This window comes from Nanorana parkeri, unplaced genomic scaffold (genome assembly GCF_000935625.1).
Source record: "Nanorana parkeri isolate BGI_ZX_2015 unplaced genomic scaffold, ASM93562v1 scaffold192, whole genome shotgun sequence".
Lineage (NCBI taxonomy): Eukaryota > Metazoa > Chordata > Amphibia > Anura > Dicroglossidae > Nanorana > Nanorana parkeri.
Window position 1 is genome coordinate 444,149 of NW_017306460.1, and position 19,052 is coordinate 463,200.

The following is a 19,052-nucleotide window of genomic DNA, read 5'->3' on the forward strand; positions in this document are numbered from 1 at the left end:
CTGTTTTATGTCTAGCCAGCTTTAGCAATCCCATACAAGATATCAGGTTAATGCAATCAGAAGGGGTATGAAATGATCAGGAGTGAAGTGTTTTCTAGGGGGTCATGTTGGAGAGTCTGACATAAACATAGTTTTAAAGGTGCTGAGTATCATTATTAACTAATCATTCATTTTTTCTCATATAAGCGCACATTTTATTTCATGTGATATGTGAAAAGTTTCTAAGAACGTTTTTCAACCTCTTGGTTTACAATCTTATAGTCTAATCTTGCAGAGTTTGAGATGCGAGATGAGGTTACAAGGAGCTGACCCTGCTATCGGAGCTGAGGACTCAAGCAGGTCTCTCAGTCTCACTGTTATTAAGTCAGTTCATATAACCAACAAGTTCCTTGTTTTCCAAAGCTCTCTTTTACTAATCAACACATAATTGTGTGCAGGAAAACCTTCACTGCAAACACAAAACATATCGGTATTAAAGAGCATGAATAAAGAAATTATGCCACAGACTTTTTAGAAGAGTTAATGCCTCTACTAAAAATTTCCTCCACCACACAGCCCAATGTCTCCACCACACAACCTAGTTCTTCTACCACACAGTCTAATACCTCCACCACACAGCCTAGTTCTTCTACCACACAGTCTAATACCTCCACCACACAGCCTAGTTCTTCTACCACACAGTCTAATACCTCCACCACACAGCCTTATTTCTCCACCATATGGGCTAATTTCTCCAACATACAGGCTAATGTCTCCACCACAAAGCCTCATTTCTCCACCACACAACCTTATTCCTTCCCCACACAGCCTAACCTCTTTATAACACAGCCTAATGCCTTCACTGCACAGCCTAATGCCTCTACAACATAGCATAATGCCTCCACCACACAACCTAATATTTCCAATGCAGAGCCTAATGTCTTGACCAAATTACCTAATACCTACACCACACAATCTAGAATCTCCACCACACAACCTAATATCTCCAATGCAAAGCCTAATGCCTTGACCAAATTGCCTAATACCTACACCACACAACCTAGAATCTCCACCACAGAACCTAGTCTCCACCTGCACTGCACTACATTTTGCCATTTTACAATTTCTTGACATTAAACTCAGGAGTTAAATCTTAAAAATGCATTTGAGTACCTTAACTATTAACAAAAATGTATCTTATCTGTGTATCACTTAGCGGTAGACGCTCAAATCATCTCTGAATTGGTGCTGACACAGTCCTTCCTTCTGGAGGGTGGCTACTTTTGTTCCCCATGGTTTCTGTCTGTGTTGTAAAGTAGTTACCGCTTTAAGCTCACTCATATAATGGACTACAATCTCATGTTTAGTCTACCAATTTGTACTGAGATTGTAGTCCATCACAGGAGCGAGCTTGGAGCGGTGGCTACTTTACAACACACACAGGGACAGTGGGGAAAATAAGTAGCCACCCTCCAGAAGGAAGGAGAGTGTCGGTATGAATTCAGAGATGATTTGAGGATCTGCAGCTGAGTGACACACAAATAAGATACATTATTGTTAATAGTTGAGGTACTTTAATGCATTTTTAAGATTTAACTCCCGAGTTTAGTGTCACTTTAAATATGGATATTAATAGCAGGCACACTACTGATGCCCACTGAAGCAAGCATATCCTGTTGATCACACCACCACTCACTGCATCTACAGCATACATGTGCTACATAAGTATCAATCTGGGCCGTTAAATAAAATGAGTACTGAAAGCAATACAAAGGATACCATTGCTGACCTTTCCTCATGAAAATGCTAGCTTCTTAGCTGTCATGTTGCTCCCGTGGGTTTAACTATGCCTGACTCATTTACACAAAACAAGAATAGATATAAGGATGTATGACTTCAGTCTGCCTTCCTATGCTGAATATTCCTCTAGGGAAAATAACTTACCAAGCACTGAAATCAGAGGCAGTCAACAAAACAACATTTGCAGGAGGTCAGCAATGCACATATTTTTCTCATTAAAGAAAGAAAACTTTGGACTGAATCACCCAGTAAGGGATGAGTCAATGCAATAAGTCCCCAGTGTGAGTCTTAGCAGTATGTAAATTTCAGCTTGTGTTATTGGGGTTTGTAAACAACATGCTTTTTTCATCGCCTGTAAATAGGTAAAAAGAGAAAACACGAAAAGGGACGAAGCTCCAAAACCAGCTGAAAAAACTGAAAAAATATTTACTATAATAATTTTTTTAAATCTATACCATATATAATAAGAAAAGAAAATGTGTTCAAAGCCGCTATACATTCCCTTTATCTGTTTGACCAAGCAGCAATATAAGATTCACCCGCAGGTGTCACTGTAGGCAAAATATGAGTTCCAAAAAATCATGGTACTACAAGTGACAGTTCCCCTTCATGCTTCCACAGTGAGGTGTTTTGAATCATCTGGAAGGGTTGTAACGTATGGAAACCCCCATAAGTAGATTTGAATTCTATAGTGACATCATCCTAGGTATTGTGAGTGAAGGGCGTCAGACAGGCATGATCATCTTGAATGAAGTGGACAGTCTGAGGACAGGCAGAGGTAATTAAGAAATGGATGTCTGCAATGAAGCTTACAATCTGTGTGAATCGGAAACAATTCCGTGATATGAAACAGATAAATGGCAATGCTGAGGTGCTTTGACTGCTTCTGATAAATGCATGTGCATTAATGGATATTGAAACTATTTATGTATGTCACACAAATCAAAATATGAAGAGACGTCAAAGTCCTTGATAATATGGATGGATGCTGGACTAAAAAAACATGACGGGGGAGATAAGCAGCTGATAGGCTGAAGGTGAAGGAGAGCAGAGAAGACGCGCATATCATTGCTAGGAGCTTCTCTGGGCTCTACGCAGATCTCTGGCCGCAGTCCAACAACAGTCACATATTCATAATCTCTCAGAACCTGTCAATTACCTGATGAGGGTTTAATGCAGTGACTAGAGACTATATAAATTAAGTGTGGGCTTAACGCGCACACAATGGGTTATATAAAACACAAGCTCACATTTATACTCGCAACTATTTGCCATTTATTTTCCTGAGTATAGTGTACCTGTGATGATAAAATATGGAGGATGACATTGCTGACTGTTTCTAATAGACTCTGCGCACGTCATCCTCTTCTTGGCTTTACTATTTAGTGCAAGCATGCAGCCAGTGAAGAGTAGGGACCTGATATGCACATTAGGGATGCACCAATACTAGTATCAGTACAGATACCGAGTATTTGAGATACGAGATACTAGTACTCGCTCAAATTCTCCGATAACGGAAGATTTCCTCTGACCGGCAGTGCCCTTTCAGAACATGGAGCCAGCTTCCCGTGCAATCAGGAAGCTGGGCAGCGAGTAATCTCCCTGATTGGCTGGGAAGCCAGTTTCCCGGCCAAGCACAATCAAGCCGGCCAGAAAACATGGAGCCAGCTTCTCGGGCAATCAGATATCGGTACTCGGTATGGACGAGTACCGAAAGCAAAGTATCGGTACTCACACTCGATACCGCAAAAAAGGTATCGCTGCATCACTAATGCACATAACTATTCTAGATCAGTACGTAAAATGAAAGCTGATAGGGTAAGAATATATTGTCTAAATACAGGAGCTTGTGTATTCTTACTTGAATCTTGGTGAGCTTTGTGTATTTCTCCTAGATTTGTAGAGTAATCCAGTGTGAAACTTTGTCTCTGTGCACGAGCTTCTTGTAATAAAGATCGGTCACTGCTGTTCTCTCTTCTTGTGCAGGGTGACTGGTCTTGTCTTTACCCCCTCCTATAGTTTTCTGCAGGCAGCCTGTAGTGGGTGGGGCTTGTTGGGTCCCTCCCACAGCTCTGCTCCCTGCAGAGGCTGTGTACCACATAGTGATTATGCCACTTTTTCAAGGAAATAACTGGGACTTTGAAAGGCATTTGTGTCCTTTGTGGCAATTGAGGAATGCAATTGAAATTAACTTTCTTATGTCTGGAGTTCAGCTTTAGGAATGACAGCACTGAATCCTGCATAAGTTAGCAATGGCAGCTCCCATGTTTTTTTCTTTTCTGGCAAATTACCGTCACTTATCCTTCTGGCCCCCATTTTTATGATGTTTTACTTTTCTGTATCCTTCTGGCCCCACCTGCTTTTACATTTCTCACTGGGTGCTCTGGTATATCTGTATACACATGGAAATCTGTTGGATTTTTTTTTTGCTGTTCAGCCTGAAAGCGGATCTACTAATCTACTAGTGTACACCCAGCTTAACGTCTTAAAATCCAAGGGTTGTGATAGGTTTACACCCATCAGATGCTTCCTAGAAGATTACTGTTTGAATTTAAGGGACATTCCAGTTTTTGAAAAACATTTATAAATGCATACGTCTTCACTGGGGCCAGTAAAGCATTGCAACTGCAATCAGTGGATCGTGGTTGTAACACTCTGGCTCCTGCAGACCCCTGCCGGTATGGACATTCAGTAACATGGATGGGAGGAAGAATGAATAGACTACAAGTGTGATGACATCACTGCATTTGTATTCTATTGAGAATGAAAGTCCTTCTGCCACGGTGACTGATGGGGCTTCAAGGATCCGTGGGAAGAGTCACAGACAGCCATGGGTGCAATCTGACAACGTTTCATGATACACCCTAAATATGGATGTAACACGAAACATGGCCATAAAGGTAAACTTGGCCTTTACACAGTTGCCTGTAGCTGTTTATAAAGAAACCTCTATTTGCTTGTTTCTTAACTCCAGCTGGTACACAAGGGGCAAAACCCAGAAACATTGGTTATGGATTGCAAAACGCACAATTGCATGGACTGAGGATGGATGCAGTACAGGTAAAAATACGATTTTGCTGTCCTATGCACACTGTAACCATTCTGAGGATGCTTTCAGTGAAACCTCACGGAGGCTCACACATAAAGCATATACAGTACATAAAGTGAAACAATCTTCTTAGCATCATTAAGCATTACAATCTTATAGCTATTACTTTTCAAACTTGTCATGTCACAACTGGTCCCTACCAATATATACAAGGCATTCTGATCCCTTTAATGTTTTCCTACCACATGTACAAGCAACCCACGCTTACGATTTTATAAAGCCAGGAGATTAATACTGCACTTATGTGAACGAGCTTACAAAAACAGCTACTGACCTTTTGTTATTTCATTTGCCGGTAAATATTAAGCCATAAAACACACATTCTATGAGCTTTTAGCTGCTGTCCAGCAATAGGTTTCTCAGCTCTTTAGCTAAGAAAATATAGACATAATCAATGCCACACTTTACTGAAAATCAATGCAGAATATAAAAAGTAAACGAAAATTAACCATAAAGACTCACCTGCTTGGTTGGTAGTAATATTGACAGACACATGTTGGGGAGGGAATGGGCTTTTATTGGTGACTCCGTTCACCGACTGGATCTCAAACGTATACGGTGTGTGGGCCCATAAATTGCTGATGAAGACTCGGGTGTCTGTGAGCCCCATTTGTCGGGGAACAAAGTCCACATTATCATCACACCGCGAGCAAGTCCTCCGGTCAGAGCGGCATTTCTTGCAGATGATGTTGTAGGTGACGTCATCCCTGCCTCCAGTTTCACGTGGGGGGTGCCATTCCAATGTGATGGACGTCTCGTTCACTATAGAGATGACATTGCGTGGTCCAGAAGGAACACCTTTAAAACAAAAAAGTAGAATTTGAAAATATAGTGTAAAGTCATACTGATCAGTATTCTGGGATGGGAACATGCTATTGCTTGTTAGACAGTAGATATGATGCCCAGGATAGACAAATGACCGTATTTGCCGGCGTATAAGGCGACTGGGTGTATAAGATGACCCCCTAATTTTCCACTTAAAACATAGGTTTTGGGCTATACTCGTCATATAAGACTACCCCACTTCAGAGGCAACACCATTTAAAAACATAATGGATGGATGTGCGGTAATGCTGTATGTACGGTAGCTTCGGCTACATACAGTATACCGCACTGAGCCAATCACGGCGAGCAATGTATTCTATTAATGAATACAAAGCCTGCTTGGATTGGCAGAGGTTGTGTACATCACTCGCGGTAATTGGCTCAGCGCGGTATACTGTATGTAGCCGAAGCTACCGTACATACAGTATTACCGCACATCCAGCGTGCTGTTGGATGGATGTTCGTTTTGGGCCAGCTTAGCCCAAACGAACTAAAGGTATACATTGTATACCCCGTGTATAAGATGACCCCTGATTTTCGGGGGATGTTTTTAAGTATAAAAAGTAGTCTTATACGCCAGCAAATACAGTACATCAATTTCTGGTGTTAGACATTTAAGAAAACTGCCAGGAATAAGAAATTTAAATAATCTAACTCTTAATTCCTAACTTCTTATAATAGTGCAGCCTTAGGTGTGTGTGTGTGGGGGGTGTTACTTTTATTATCTTCCTGCTACAGAAGAAATGTCAACTCAGTATCAGGCTATAGTACCCCCATGGAGACTCAGCTGACCTCAGGGCTGAAAACTGTATGAGCTGTTAGAAGGGGTCAAGAAAATGAATTTTCAGTAAACTGACCCTTTAACTCATATTATTTGCTCTCATAAACACCTATTTTAAGCTGAACTGAAAAAACTTTAATTAAACTATATTCCTCAATAGCCACAAAGGACATAAATCCACTTTGTATAAATCAAATGCCTTTGTAAACCCAGTAAAAGTAGCAGTGATATAATCACTTTGCTGTACATAGCCTGTTCAGACCCTGTGGGAGGGTCTCAAAAGGCCCACCCACTGCAGGCTGCCTGCAGAAAGCTACAGGAGGGGGCGGAAACAAGACCAGTCACCCTGTACAAGGACAGTGAGCAGGAGTGACTGGTCTTTATTACAGGAAGCTTCTGCACAGAAGCAAAGTCTCACACTGGATTACTGCTCCGATCTGGAAGAAATACACAAATTACACCAAAATGCAAGTAGGAATACACATGGTTCCAGTATTTAGACAATATTTGCTTATCTTGGTGTTCAGCTTTAACAAAGGTCACTACAGTTTTTAAAACATCGAATTCTTAACCTTCAATCTGCCCAAAAGGGAGAAAGATGAAGCCCCTGAACTATGATAGCCAAATAACACCCACGTTCCCAAAATAAACCTACTAAAAACACGTGTCTGGGGTTGTGCTACCATGAGGTGCCCCTCAAGGCCATACAAAGCTATTATAGGCTGTCACTGTCCAGCTCGGGTCCCTGTGAAATAAGACGACCCGAGAACAATTTGCGTCTTCTTTCAGGCTATAATGCTTTCAAAGATACAGCCGTGCTTTTATACTATTTTACTTTAGAGTTATCAAACACATCCGTTGGGATTCGTTGTCTAGCATTTACTATCCGTTCAATAAAGTTAGACTTTGTGACTTTGTGAACTCTTTCTATTTTAACAGTCGAATGCCACAGCATGATCTAGACTCTCTCTCTATGGAAAAAGCCGTCCTTTTGAACTTTGCTATAATGTTAATGTAGTACTAACACATCTATGTTTCTGCCTCTGCGAGATGTAACCCGGACACAATGGAACAAGGACCAATTTCCACAAAATTCTATAGTTACTGTCATGACAAAAGTCCTTTCCCTAAAGCTGCTCACAGAAACGGATGATGACCCTGCTAGGATGTAGCTCCAAAAATCCTGACCACCGTTCCATCAAATTACGAGACCGCAAACATATTATTTCTGGTTTTAAATATTACTTCTTTGAAACATTTTCAGATTTGTAATGCAGGCCATTGACTTTATCAACTTTGTAAGAAACATTTACTTATTATTCTGCCTATATAGGACTTTGAATTCTAGATTTGCAGGAATGAGAAATGTGCACCTTCTTATTTTTGTTGCATTGAGCTGCAGACATAAAACCGATGCCAGACTTGTGATGGTGTTGCTGGCGATAATTGCTAGAATTTGCAGGAAGAACATTTACCTGCTTTGTATGTGTCACTCCCTCGCCATCCTTTGCTCTCTCACTGCAAAAAATGCTGCAGATTGTAAGGCTCCCCATACACCTTGCGATCATCGGACGACACTTTTTTGTACGGCGGCCCCATCCTGCCCCGATTATCGCAAGGTTGGATCAGCGGTAATTAGAAGAAAGCAGCTGGACGAATTGCGCTAATCGACCGCACGTATTTTCGTCTGCGCATGTGCAGTGTCGATTGTACGCATTTTGACATACGGAAACGCCACCAACCTTGCGAAAATCGTACGATCAACCAAAGTTTTCTAACCAGCTGGTTAGTCAAAAGTCGATCGATTGTACAGTATTTGCGGGTGTACACAGCCCATCAACCTTACGAATATCGGACGAATTCCATTTGGAAATTGGCTGATATCCGTAAGGTGTATGGGCACCTTAAGTCAGTTTCTCGCTCTTCCAACTGGCGAGTGTTCCTGTTTCCTGCCATGTCCTCCATAGAGATCCTGCTGCTTGCAAGTTCTCACCAGCGACAGGTTTGTGAGTGTGCCATCGGCCCAACTGCCTTCAGTTGACTGCAGAGAGGGGGAATTTATCAAAACTGGAGCAGGTAAAATCTGGAGCAGCTGTGCATGGCAACCAATCAGCTTCTCTCTTCAGTTTGGTCAGTTAAGATTTGAAAATGAAAGAAAGAGGCTGGTTGGTTGCCATGCACAGCTGCTCCAGATGTTGTCTGCTCCAGTTTTGATCAATTCCCCCCATAGTGTTTGCATAGACAGGAAAGTTTCATTCACTACAGTTGGCTCATTGAACTTTTCAGTAAATGTATTTGATACTTCAAAGCTAGAGGTGTAATCTAACAGAACAAGTAATACCTCCATTTTCCTTGATTGAGTAAAGAAGTTAATTAACCCCTGCAGTGTGGCTAACCCGCACACTACAAGCATTAAGTGCTCATTTTGGTCTAGGAGCCAGAATAAAGAAGATATATTCACTTGATCCTCGGTCCTGCTGCAGTCAGCGCTCACCTCTCTCCCCCTCCGCTCCAGCATGTCTCTTGGCATCCTCAGGTCTAAAGCAGTCGAATGAGCCTGCATTAGACATGATAACATCAGCAGGACCTATACTGGAGCCCCGGGATGAGAGGCTGTGGGGAACAGTCTAGCAACGAAGCAGGACCAAGGATTAGGTGAGTATATTTTCTTTATTTGCATCCCTAGACGACAAAAAGCAGTTAATCTTTGCAGTGCAGGGCAGCCCAATGTAATAACATCAGCAGGACCTATACCGGAGAGGAAAGGCTGTGGGGACCGGTCTAGCAGCCAAGTGGGATTAAGGATTGGGTGAGTATATTTTCTTTATTTGCCTCCCTAGACCACAATGAGCAGTTAACCCTTGAAGTGTGGGGGTAGTCCCACTGCAAGGGTTAATTTTTTTAAATGCTGGAGTACTTCTTTAAAAGTCAACACCAGCCAATACGTTTTGGTTTGTACAGAGTGGCAAAAGGTTAGAAGCTATGTCAGCTTTAGGCTTCACTTACATGGGCAGCAAAGGGGCAGTAAAAACAAGCAGCTGATCTGCATTTTATAACCCAGACATGTGCCAAACACTTGACACAAGGTTGCGGTGCGGTATTGCAATGCAAAATCCCCCTTGGGATAAAAAAAAAGAAAAAAGAAAACAACAGGCATTCAGGACAAGTCATTCAGGGCAGTATGGCCTTCTGTCAACTGTGCTCTGAAACAGGGCTGCAACAACTAATCGACATAATCGATTATTGAAAAAGTTGTCAAAAGCAATCCAACGTGGATTGCTCGTCAGGGGGTGGAAAAAGTCAGGTGTAAACGAGGCTTAACACTGCTGTCTGAGCTCCCACTGGGAAATATTTATATACATCCTTGTCCATTTCAAGGGTCAGACAGAACAGGAAAAGAACCTCCCAGTTGTGTCTGATCTCGCACATGCACTGTATATCATCTGTGGAAAAGACTTGCTCCACCGAGATCTCGAAAATAGAACTATGGACTCCCTATGAACAAATAGGTGCTGCAGCACTTAATTACAGTCACTGTTTGGGTATTCTGACATTGGTCATGTTGGTAGACAGCAACATGTCTCCTAGGAAGACACTGGTGATGTAGCCTCCCCAGGGGGCAGCTGTGAGGTCCTGGCTACATCAACAGTGCCTCATTATACCTGGAAGTAAAATACATAAAAATGTAATAAAAAATATATATATTTAGTTTGACTTTGAGATGTTTAGATGCATGGACCATGGAGGTCCACTTTAATTAATATATAGCTGCACTCAGTTATGTATTTTATATGCCTTCAACCCCCCCTTCTCTTTACAACCTATATTATACTGTAAGTGCATGTTTGGAGAGGATGTTTTGCAGGTCACATTGTTAACTGATGAGCAATTCATTTTCTGAAAGCTGGCCATTAAACTGTAATTACCGTGGTCAAATTGCGACCTAGTCAGCAATGACCTGTGTGTGGTGCGGCCAGCACCCCCCTGTTCGACAATGGTCAATTTTTCAATCAACTTTGTCGAAGAAGCCAGTTCAAACATTCTCTGCGGGATATTGGATGCAGCCAATCAGCTACAGTCACTGGTCGGGTATTCTGACATTGGCACTCCCGCAGCTTCAGAATACAGTAGCCCAATGAGGGAAGTTGAAAAAAAAAAATGTTCGATTCCCCCATCCAGACTAGACACAGTGGATGGGGGAATCAAAATTTTTTTCTAAATCGGCTTAAAAGGCTGAATGAGAAAGAACGATCAGTGTATGGCCAGCCTTAGACTTCCCAAGTCACTTTTTTGGTGAACAATTAATTCCATTGTATAATGCTGTGGTCTATATCTCTAATGCTGGCTTTTTACAAGGATTATGCTCCCATTCTGTTATACTTGAAGCATATTACAAGGTACAGAAATGTTGCATTTAAATCCCCAAGGCTGTGAGCACAGCAAGAGCACAGAACTGCAAGGTGACTTCTCTAGTTTATGTATGACAATTGTGTATTATAAAAATGACAGCCATCCAGTAAATCTCTCTATTCCTCACATAAACCCACCCCATTCTGCTCACAAACTGCTTTAAATAGGTTCAAAATCTACAGATCCAATCTCCTTCGTTAAAAAAAAAGAAAACTATTGCTTTCAAATGGGTATTTCCAGATTGGTATTTTTGAAAGGCCTGAGTGAACTATACGACGAGACAATTCACATGGACAAAGCCATATTAACAGACTGTAATATGCACATTATAAAAGAAGAAAGTATATAGAAGCATTGTATGGTATCTCACACCTGAAAAACTTATGAAACATAACCTATCAATCTCAAATATATCCTGGAGATTTATGAATAATTCAGCTACAATATATCATATCTACTGGACCTGCCAGAGATTGTGTCAGTCTAGTATGCAGTAAAATCTCTTATTTATACTGTCATACCAATAGAAATACCACTGAATTAGTCTTACCACACAATAGTCCCTTAAAGGGCTAGTTCACCTTCAGCAAAAAAAAAAAAAAAAGAATTTCAAGCATTTCAGCCTCCACAGTACATACAAAAATGTATTTTTTTAAATAGAAGGTTCTTTTGAATGGCATACCTGACAGCCGCATGTGGCCTCTGCCAAGCCTGTCTGAAAAATGACTAGGTATGCAACCCCCCTCCCCATACTGCCTAGATGGGAGGATGTGCCAGATGTTGTAAGTGTACCTAAAACACCACAGGAAGAGCACTCTGGCTCATTCAAAACCTGCCTACCTAGGAATTTTTTTGGACGGGCTTGGGAGAGGTAGCTATTATCCCACCGACTGCTTCTCCTGGCATGTTGGTAGACAGCAAGCTATTAAAAAGTGTAATCTGTTTAATATACATGCCCCCGTTGAAGTTAACCCAGAGGTATGAAACCGACATGTAGCCAGTTATTTATGCTGATCTCCGAAATACATGAGTTAAATTATGAGCTAAATAACAGAGATGACAGAATGGGGCACTAGATAAGGTGTTAGCTTTGGTCCTCTTCCCATCCCTTTATTCACAATGATAAACTTGCCATAGGCAAACAGAGGCCACCATTTGCATTGTCTGTGCTGGCATGGCCCATCACACACCAACTGAGTATAGGTGCTGCCTCCTTTTGTGAAGTATGTCTACCATCTCCTGTGTGGCAGTGCAAACAGGTCTCATGTCCAATTACTATGTGATGAAAGAGCCTCACAAATGAAAAAAAGCTCCTTTTACCTCTCTTGAGTCAGCCTAATCCAACATCATGTGTGTCTCACACGCTTCCCCTCCTAGACTCTGTGGCTAAAAGGTTAGGGTTTTAGCAGCACAGTCAGTCCTGCCCACTGCTTTCTGATTGGCTAGGGTTGACAAGCTACAGCCTTATGAATGAGCAGTGACAATGTCCCCTGCCATGTCTTCTCCTCCCACTGTAGTGCAAGCAGCTACAGCAGTGCAGCAGTGCAATGCCACCACCACATGAAGTTGCATTAGGTGGACTTTACTGGCAGAATCAACAGGTATTTCAGACTTTTCAGGGTACTAAGGGTAAGTGCATATGCAGTTACAATTAAAGATTCAGCACATATTTTGGGAGTCCATAGTACTACCTTAAGAACTCACCCTGTATCTGGCAATATTATTATTATACAGGATTTTTATAGCGCCAACAGTTTGCGCAGTTTTTTTACAATATAAGGAAGACATTACATCACAATACAATTCAAGACAAGATGGTAATGAGGGCCCTGCCCGTGCACAAAGTGTCAACATTCACAGATCTTGCAATCAAATAATAGGTAATTTAATCACATTAAGAGAACCATAAGTTAAAATTTTACAACATGCTCCTTCGAAAATGATCAGGAACATTGTCGTTTTTTTCTGTGGATTGCACCATACTATTTCATTGATATTAAAACGAACGTTCTGAAAACGACTTCTTGCATATGAAATTCTAACCATGTATACCCTACGTTAGTCACTCTATAATCTTTATCTCCCAGTAACAGGAGTACATAAGACCATAGTCTTGCTGTTTCAGAGACCGGACATGAAACTATCATTGTGGTACTTCTCTCTTAGAAGAAGTGATTTCAGTGCCTGCCACAGACAGCCCCACAAAGACCAAAACCATGACCTCCTTCACCTCCCCAGAGCTCACAAAATCCAAGGTTAAAGTGGATGTAGGACACCAGGTAACTAGAAAACTGAGGATTTAAACGTCATCTTCATCTCTTTTGAGCCAATCTGATTCGAACTTCCACTAAAAAAGCTTTTGCAAAATCCCTTTTTCATTAAAGAGCTATTTTTTCCCATTAACGACCAAATCTGCTGTGGGCTGTAGAAGTGAGCATCTGTCGCTGCCAGTTGTTCCGGAAATGCTAATTATTTTTATCTATATTTTATAGTTTAATCATAAGTTGGAAAATTTAGGTGATTAAACAATGGCAGATTTGTTCATCTTTTTATTATTGTTATACCTCATCTGGAGAGTAATATCTTGATTGACTTAAAGATTTGGGGAATTCACAGATTAGAGAAGTATACCATAGAGCAAATGGGTCTCTTCACTGGAAAGGCATAGTTGTGTGCAAATTCTTATGCATTCATTTACTTTATTATGATTGTGATCAAAATGGCTTACCTGTGTGTTCCAGCACTGCTGGATGGTGATATCTAGCTAAAGGTTGAGTTAACTGAATGCCAAAGCAATTACTGAAGCCACAGAACCAGGAGCACTGTAATTGTGGAATGATTAGGCCTCTGGGCACAATAAAGCTCTCCCACCAAAATCACAATTAGGTACTTCAAATTAAAGTTATTTTATGTACCTAAAAGTAATCATCTGTGAAATCTTCCTACTGTGACACCTTTCAGCACATCTGCAGGCCAATTTAACTTAGATTGGAAGGGGTTCCTTGAGGTACAATCAATGTCACTGGAGTTGGATGTTAAATGATGGTCTCCCATTTGCAAAATGTTAAATTGTGAGTGTTTCTACACTTACTCTTTTACCTTAAAACACCTGTTGATCCTGCCAGTGAAGTCCATCTCACGCAGCTTCCTGTGATGATGTGGTAACAATGCTGCACTACTCCTAAATTCAAAGCAGCATTGGCACCCTGATATAGGCTATGCTTGCTTGCACCACAGTTGGAGAAGAAGACATTGCAGGGGACGTGACTATCCACATTGTCATTGCTAATAACAAGCCCATAGCTTCTCAATTAGCAGCTGGCCACAGGCACTCCCTGGCACTGCCTCTATTGCTGAAACCCTACCACTGTGAGCTGCAGTGCCAGTGAAGGGGAGCATGTGGCACACAAATGAAGGAGATTTGGTTCAGTCAGGGAGGGTAAAGGAAGCTTTTTATCACTTTACAATGCTTGTGGATCACATAGGAGCCTTAGAGGAATATTAATGATGCGCCAAGAAACTGCAACTGACAATGACCTCCACTCTCCATTAAACTTGCTGCTAGTGAGCAAAATCAGTCTGAAATGTTACTGCAGCAGATTGCGCCGGCCTCTATATTGTGGCCATCTGTCCACAGTGGTGACACTGCAAATAAGATTTCAGCTGACATTTTTTTCTCTGATGCCAACTAGGTTAGAAAAAAAAGTTTATCTCTGCCATCTGCTTTCAATAGGTCGTTCAAAAACAGAAATTAATTGTTTGGGTTCTAAACACATGCCCTCACATGCTCCAATTAAAGTGAATTTAAAGCAAGTTTGGGTTAGTTTAGGGAATAGTGAAGACCCTGCCATTTTTTTGTGCTCCTTCGATTCCTGTCATAGAGACACAACAGGATGTAAGAGGAAATCCCTTGTCACAGCAACAGGTAAAACATTGGAATATTTCCCCTCATCTCCTGTTCTTGTGATTTCCCATCACTTTCTGTACCAGAGATAATGATTACCAAGACAAACACTGAAGGTGAATCTCTCCAGCAGACTACAATAAAAACCTTCAGGGGTTCTACACCATTCCTAGCAAACGTTTTGGCTTTAAATGCACAAATAAAAATATGTTGACAGAAGGGAGATTAACCCTGTAGCAGTATAGCAGGCATCCAGCCTACATATGTTGGGGAAATGTACGCACTGCCTCCCCGCTCGTTCAAGGTAGTGCGTGTGCTGCTTGGCACCTTATCGACCTCGTGCCAGGCATTTTTATGCTGGATATGGTGGGGTTGGGTTGTGCCAAGTCCTTATGGTATCTGTATAGGATCTTCATCGGCTCCAGGAGAACATAAGAGAGGTGAGCTGGCACTCTTGAGGTATCATGAAACATTGTAGGGTGTCTGATATAAAGTTAAGGTTTGATTGTTTTCTCTTAAAATTTTACTTGGTTTAATTGTTTTCTTTTACTTATCAAGTTGATACATGTTTAAACTACATTATATCATTTATAGTGCCACCTACTGGCAGAAGATTAAATGTTTTACTTTTTAATAAATAAAGAAAAACTACTTTAATCTCATCCATGCAAATCTAATAAAGATAATAGGAATTCTGTCAGATGGCAATGAGCAGTCAATGACAACAGATTTCACCTGGCTACATCTCTCCTTCCATGCAATGACAGCACAGACTTGAGAGACAAATGTTTCTTATTTGTAGACGGTAATATTTCTTCTTTACTGAAAATAACCAAGATATTCCAAGATGGTTCTAGTAGGCAATAAAGGCAACATATGTTCAATTACACATATCTGTTTAATATGCAGATTTGTGCAGGGTACTGATACTCCTTTAGGATAAAATAAAAACCTTTCACTAGTCGGATCCATCTGTCCTTGTTTACCTCATTAGGTTCAAATATATACTGTACACTTAAAATAATGGGCTTCAATTGGCAAAGGGAGCATGCACTTAGACAATTGTGATGGCTAGACGACTGGGTCAGAGCAACTCCAAAACTGCAGCACATGTGGGATGTTCCCACTCTGCAGTGGTCAAGACCTACCAAAATTGGTCCAATGAAGGAAAACCTGTGAACCGGCGATAGGGTTATTGTCGCGCCAAGGCTCATTGATGCATGTGGGAAGCGAAGGCTGGCCCTAATGGCAATAGCCTCTTTCAATAGGATAATGCATTCTACCACACTGAAAACATGGTTCAAGAATGGTTTGAGGAAAACAACAATGAGTTTGAGATGTTGACATGTCAATCCAATCGAGCATCCGTGGGATATGCTGGAAAAACAAGTCCAATCCATGGAGGTCCCACCTCACAACTTACAGGACTTAAAGGATCTACTATTTATGGCTTGGTGCCAGATACAACAGCATACCTTCAGAGGTCTAGTGGAATCTATGCATTGATGGGTCAGGGCTGTTTGGCAGCAAAGGTGGGACCTACTCATTATTAGGCAGGTAGTCATGTTATGACTGTAAGGTGTGTGTGAGTGTATGTATATATATCTATAGAGATATATATATGTATATATATATATATATATATATCTCTATAGATATATACACACACACACATACACACAGTACTGTATATATGTATTGTAAATATGAACTAGCAGTTTAAAATATGTGAACTATAATAAAAATGACCCAGTATATTTCTCCTCTTTTAGGTTTTGGTAGCTTGACGTAGCAGCACAATATATACACACTGTACTTCTGTCTTTCTTTACTTAGGGAATAGAGAGGAAAGCGGATGGGGGTGGATTGATTGCATTTCTGTTGGTTATTTACCTTATTTAGGTGTCCATTGTATTTCCCTTGGAAATTTAGGCAATAACGAGTAATACCTTTAAACACTACCACTGCATAAGTATTGCTACTTTTCTGTATTGACTGAATTTAAATGTATAAACAGTATTCAGACAGGGCAAACTTATGTCAATGATCAACTTGTCCATCACCACCTAGATTGCCTTATCATTATGCAGCAGACATCTCCTAGACAAATGCATACGCAGTTCAAAAAGATCAAGGACGCCAAACCATCCATAAACATGTTTTTAGCAATGTGTTGTAGTAGTAAGGACTTCAGCCTAACAATTTATAAATTCAGCCAACAAAATGCCAGGTATTTCAACAAGGAGATTTACTAGTTCTAGATAGACAACAAAACAAGAAGTGTTAGTGTCAGCGATCACTGCTTCTCACAATGACTGTATGCTGAGAGCAAAGGAGAACTTCTCCAGGACTATCCAAATACACGGATTACAGGAGTCAGTGAAAAAGGTAATAAATAATTGCTGCAACTCCTGTATACATTAAAAAGGGAAATGTGCTTTCTTCAGCTTTCTGTGAAGGGTTTCAGTTATCTAGGTCATGGGATAGAAATGTTATTTCTATCTGAAAATATTTCCCTATTTATTAGAATAGTGTCTTTAATTCATCTGATGGGAGAAAAGCCCGGCATTACCTTCAGATGCATAATAATATAAATTTGGTGTTTGGGTAATTGTACACATTAAAAAATAAATGATCTGACATTGTATATGTATATCCAGTATATTGTGGTTTCACATGTGTAATTTGTACCTTACTACTAAGCACTATTACATTTGCATTCCATGTTGATTTATCTCATTTTTGATACATGATTTCACACATAACAGTTACTATATTTCTTTCAGCAGTAAGAATGAGCAAAGTTAAAGTAACCCTTTCACCACAGGGTCAGAAAAAAAAGCAAATAACATTACCTGCAGAAAGAAGGGACTCTATACTTACCTTTCTGGTGGCCCATGTCTTGCAATGCCACCATAATGCTGTTCCAAGCAACTGCAAGTTTTTAACAATTTTGGAAGTGTGAATTACTACTACCCCATCACACGCAGGGGTTTCTGACTGGTTCCTCCCTACAGGACATAGGAGCCAAATGTGCCTTCCACTGGGTGTAATGGAGGAAGACAGGTATTTGACTCATTCTGCCATTCGAATAATTGTGGTGGCTGGCGGGCAGCATGGAGAGTTTCAAGAGATATTAAGTATAGAGCTTCTTCTTTTTGCAGGTATTGCTATAGGTTTGTCTGACCCAGTTTCATTTCTAAAAATTCAGTGAAACTTAGGAGATTTCTGCAAAATTTGCATAATGCATCAGAGTTAATAATGAAAGATTATGAATAATGTGGTTTTTAGAGGTTTTTAAGGAAATGTGCTTTAAACAGCTCCCGAGGCTTACAGGAAGCTCTTTTCAACCATAGTGGACCCCCTTATAAGCCCCTCTATAGCCTCAGTATTTTTTCACAGTACAGTAAAAACACAACACACAAATAATGCTTAAATATACACAAACAAAACACAAATAAAAGAACACTAACTGAAACAGACTACCCTGAAACATCATTTATGCATTCAGGCTCCATTCACACAGTAGTGGTTGTCTGCAGGTATTCGGAGCCGCTCTAAACAGAAAAAACAATGCACTTTAATGTGCATCATTCAGACACTTGCACTGGACGCGCGGTACAAAACCGCACGGCCCGCAAAATAGTACAAGCGCAATTTTTTGACGGATTCAGCACGTTTGCGGCTATATAATAGCCGTAAACTAGCGTAATCCACGTCGGTGAAAGGTTTTAGCATGTGCATTGCTGCGCGGGGAACGCAAACGCTGTACAGTATGTGAATGGAGCCTTATGGTTCCTTGAGTTTATTTTTGATAACTTTCACCCATTTTTCACCCAAGATTTGGGATAGATGTGTGGACCTAGGGTGAATAATCCATTAACGTTGTATGACTATGGGGTAAAAACACTGATAAACAGACCCAAATCCATTCAAAAAGGATACCTTTATAGGGTTCAGATAGTTTTATACTGAACAGGAAATATATTCTAGTAGTTGAAATGGAGTTAGCAGTCTTTCCCACTAGCAATATTGTACTAGCAATAACAGCTACATTTTCTGAAGATTAAATATCATCCGCGGAAAGCTCTAAAATGTATGTGCTAATTTCCTTTGTATAATATCGCTTCCAAAGGACGGTCACCTTTTTTTTTTGTGGTACTACTGCAAAAAAGATCACACAATCTTTTTATTATACAGAAAAATCATACAATATGGGAAACACACAGAACTGAATATACTAT

General features: G+C 40.6%; 1 protein-coding gene across 1 annotated transcript in view; it reads right to left on the reverse strand.

Moving 5' to 3' along the window:
• Window positions 1-19,052, reverse strand: part of EPHB1 (EPH receptor B1) — a 259,254-nt gene that overhangs the window by 41,243 nt on the left and 198,959 nt on the right. The window contains exon 5 of the mRNA XM_018555329.1: window positions 5,351-5,686. Coding sequence (XP_018410831.1) covers window positions 5,351-5,686 — 336 coding nt within the window. The remainder of the gene's footprint in view (window positions 1-5,350; window positions 5,687-19,052) is intronic.